The sequence below is a fragment of the Schistocerca gregaria genome, chromosome 7, assembly GCF_023897955.1.
Source record: "Schistocerca gregaria isolate iqSchGreg1 chromosome 7, iqSchGreg1.2, whole genome shotgun sequence".
NCBI lineage: Eukaryota > Metazoa > Arthropoda > Insecta > Orthoptera > Acrididae > Schistocerca > Schistocerca gregaria.
The window spans coordinates 217,252,970-217,256,101 of record NC_064926.1 but is presented as its reverse complement, the minus strand read 5'-3'; the positions used below and the strand labels follow the sequence as shown (position 1 = coordinate 217,256,101).

At 38.7% G+C, this 3,132-nt stretch overlaps 1 protein-coding gene across 1 annotated transcript; it reads right to left on the bottom strand.

Moving 5' to 3' along the window:
* Window positions 1-911: 911 nt before the first annotated feature.
* On the bottom strand, window positions 912-1,964 carry LOC126281498 (uncharacterized). Its single transcript, XM_049980505.1, has 2 exons — window positions 1,848-1,964; window positions 912-1,391 (listed from the first exon to the last, which is right to left on the bottom strand). The coding sequence occupies exons 1-2, from the start codon at window positions 1,960-1,962 to the stop codon at window positions 982-984; spliced, it is 525 nt and encodes a 174-aa protein (XP_049836462.1). The 5' UTR covers window positions 1,963-1,964; the 3' UTR covers window positions 912-981.
* Between the last annotated feature and the right edge of the window lie 1,168 nt (window positions 1,965-3,132).

Below are 3,132 nucleotides of genomic sequence, written 5' to 3'. Positions count from 1 at the left end.
ACTTCTTTCTGTATCATGTAATTTTCTTTTTACAGTGACAGTCACACAGAATAAATGAAAATCTATTCGTTCTTGTTAAGCTCGAGAGCTTCAAAAGGTGAAGAATATAAAATGCGGCTCTGAAGTTTTTAATAAAAAGCAGACATTTATTTTGTACAACTGCACTTCTTAGAAATATTTTCTTAGAAAACAACAAGAGTTACAGAGGACAGGAGCTTTGACCACGAAGACACTGGCACACAAGTTGATCGAGACAGGTGTCAAAAATTTATCCGAAATGGAAAAACCAAAAGCAGAATAAGGAAGAAACGTAAAAGTGAAGACGATGAACTCATTATTGTGATGTTAAAAAAGATGGCCGCAGAAGCACCTTCCTAGGAGCTAACGAATGATGAAGACAGCCACTTCCCTCTGTCCCTTCTGCAAGAGATTCGCAAAGCGTTTCCTGAAAGAAAACTGAAATTACGTTCTGACATAATCAGAGTTCTTGCAGCAGCATAAGCCCCAAATGACAAACAGTAACCGTATCATCTTGGGCTACCTGTGCCGTACTCACTTCGTCATCCCACCCAATTTCCTCCTTCATTTCTCATCAAGGACCCCCTCTGGAAGTGCAGCCACTAACACATTATCCGTCGGATAATAATGTACCACAAACGAGTTACTATGTTCATTTTCAGTGAGATTGTTAGCATATAAATGTTTACTGTTTCATGATTTATAAATAAATACACATGTACAAAGACCTACTTAGTAGCTGGTTTCTGCTTACCTTATCTGGAGGGTCCTATGCCAGAATAAACCAACTACAAATTACATGTTTCGAGATATTCAGCTCTAAAGTTCAACTACAGAAAAAAAATCTGATGAGATATTGAGGGCAGTAAATGATCTTCATCAGATTGCTAACATATACTGAATCTTGTTTATTGGCTTTTCAATCAAAATGCACCTATTACAGGTCTGAAAAAATGATGGTGATTATAAGGAAGTGAAATAAAGTTTTAATAAGTACATTGTCTCAGCACAGATGTAGCTATTAAAGCACTTTTGTTTCGTCACACATGTTATTCTTAGGGGATATTCTGCATTTGATCTTCTGTCCTTCACAATGAAGGACTTTACATACCGTCCAATCAAAGCTGTTTGTGTTTCATACCGTCCACCACTGTAATACATATCAAAAAATAACTGTCGATCCTGCAGCGAGACATTTTCATAACATTTGCGACTACATGTACAGCGGTAGTCCTTTAACGTTTTTCCAATTACTGTTTGTCCCGTCGATGATGTAAATGCGTTTCCGCTGTTCTTGCGAGTCTTCCGATCGTTCTTCTTCCAGTTACCTGGATTGCTTTTCTTGCGCTTCACCCTAATTGGTTCTTTGGATTCTGCAAAAAATAAAAATGTTTCTTAATGTAAAACTATAGCGTACATGTTCTCCACTTACATCATTATCAATATAATTTAGCAAGTAAAATAGTTAAATAAAAGTTGACAACAGATGTGCAGTCAAAACGATGCGTTTTCATATATTTCATTTGCCAAAGTGTACCAACTACGTTCCTAACGCTGACAGCATTCTCGATGTTCAGCGACTGTAATAATCGATCAGGAACATGTCCCTATCGGTGGTTGTGAGTATTCCACTAGTAGTTCACAGTTTACTCCCTAGATGATAGCACAGCACATCATCATGTCCTACCAACGACCTATATAAACAACATATACCTCCTTGTGTCCTACCACTTTTGCGTATTACAGTGGCCTTCAATAATCGCATGCTACGAAGTAATGTTGTACACCATTCTTAGCCAAATTTATGCAGTTTTAAGTATAAAACATACCTTCACTACTTGATTGACGTGAGGATGGCACATATTCATCGCTGGAACCACACTTCATGTCAACATTACTGCCATTTGACTCTTCTGAACTCTTGTATGCAACTTCGTCTGCCATCTTGTTACTGGATTTAGTTCACTCTGGCACCAGAGATGAATGTAGATCTGAGACACTCCAGAAGTGCCAACATAAAAAAATTTCTCAGTGTCCCTCAAGAGTCCTGGTTCGTTTTGCCATATGAATCTTTATAATTTTCTGCACCATTATCAATAGCTAACCTAAAATGTCAAAATTTGTAGTTGGTTCACTCTGGCATAGGACCCTCCATCTATCAAAAGTTCACTGTTATTACTAGTGACAGAAATTATTTTTCAAAAATATAGACAATTTCTGAGAACATACTGTGAGTAATAAAGTAACGACTACATTACTTACCTCAGTGTGAGGACCAATTTCTCTTCTCCTGCAAAACACGTGTTTAGTTTTTGTTGATTCCAGTTATCTCTTCTTGTAAGTAGCCAAGTAGCTTGTAAAAAGACGATTTCGTCCTTAGAAGATAAATGACAAATTTACTGTCGTCCACATATAGCCTTTCAAACTGTGTGTAATACAGTCCTCTAGTCAACCGAATGATATACTTCAGAAGATTTCTCATTTTCCCACGCAGTTGTTTCTTTCTTTTTTAATAGAAGATTGAAGGGGAGTAGTTCAAAATGGTTCAAATGGCTCTGAGCACTACAGGACTTCTGAGGCCATCAGTCCCCTATAACTTAGAACTACTTAAACCTAACTAACCTAAGGACATCACACACATCCATGCCCAACGCAGGATTCGAACCTGCGACCGTAACGGTCGCGCGGTTCCAGACTGTAGAACCGCTCGGCCACTCCGGCCGGCGGGAGTAGTTCTTCATATGATGTCATCCTCTCAGCTGACAATTTCCCGATGAGAAGTGAGCTATTACTAAAAAGTGGCGCCCCAAGTTGCCTAGTTCATAAAATCTCTGTCAGCTAGTTGCGCTACTTGTGACATCACGGATGATGCAAGTAGTGACCCTCCGTTGATAGCGGCCCAAGGTAATTCAGAGAGACTAGAAGCTGTGGCGAAAAAGGGAAGCGTTACTGCAGTTGGCCAAAAACTGTCAATGCTGTCAAATAGACATCTCAGGCAAACAATGATAACTTCCATTTCATAGGCTGTAATTTTTATAATAACCTGCACAATAATAATAAAGCCCACAATTTTTTTTAATTGTTGCAGATTGGCGAAACATAACACTACGAACG

Excerpts from the sequence above, each read along its gene's own strand:
- LOC126281498 (XM_049980505.1), bottom strand. The coding sequence starts at position 1,962 with ATGGCAGACGAAGTTGCATACAAGAGTTCAGAAGAGTCAAATGGCAGT. Across the intron at positions 1,392-1,847 it reads ACGTCAATCAAGTAGTGAAG|AATCCAAAGAACCAATTAGG; the intron begins GTATGTTTTATA and ends TATTTTTTGCAG.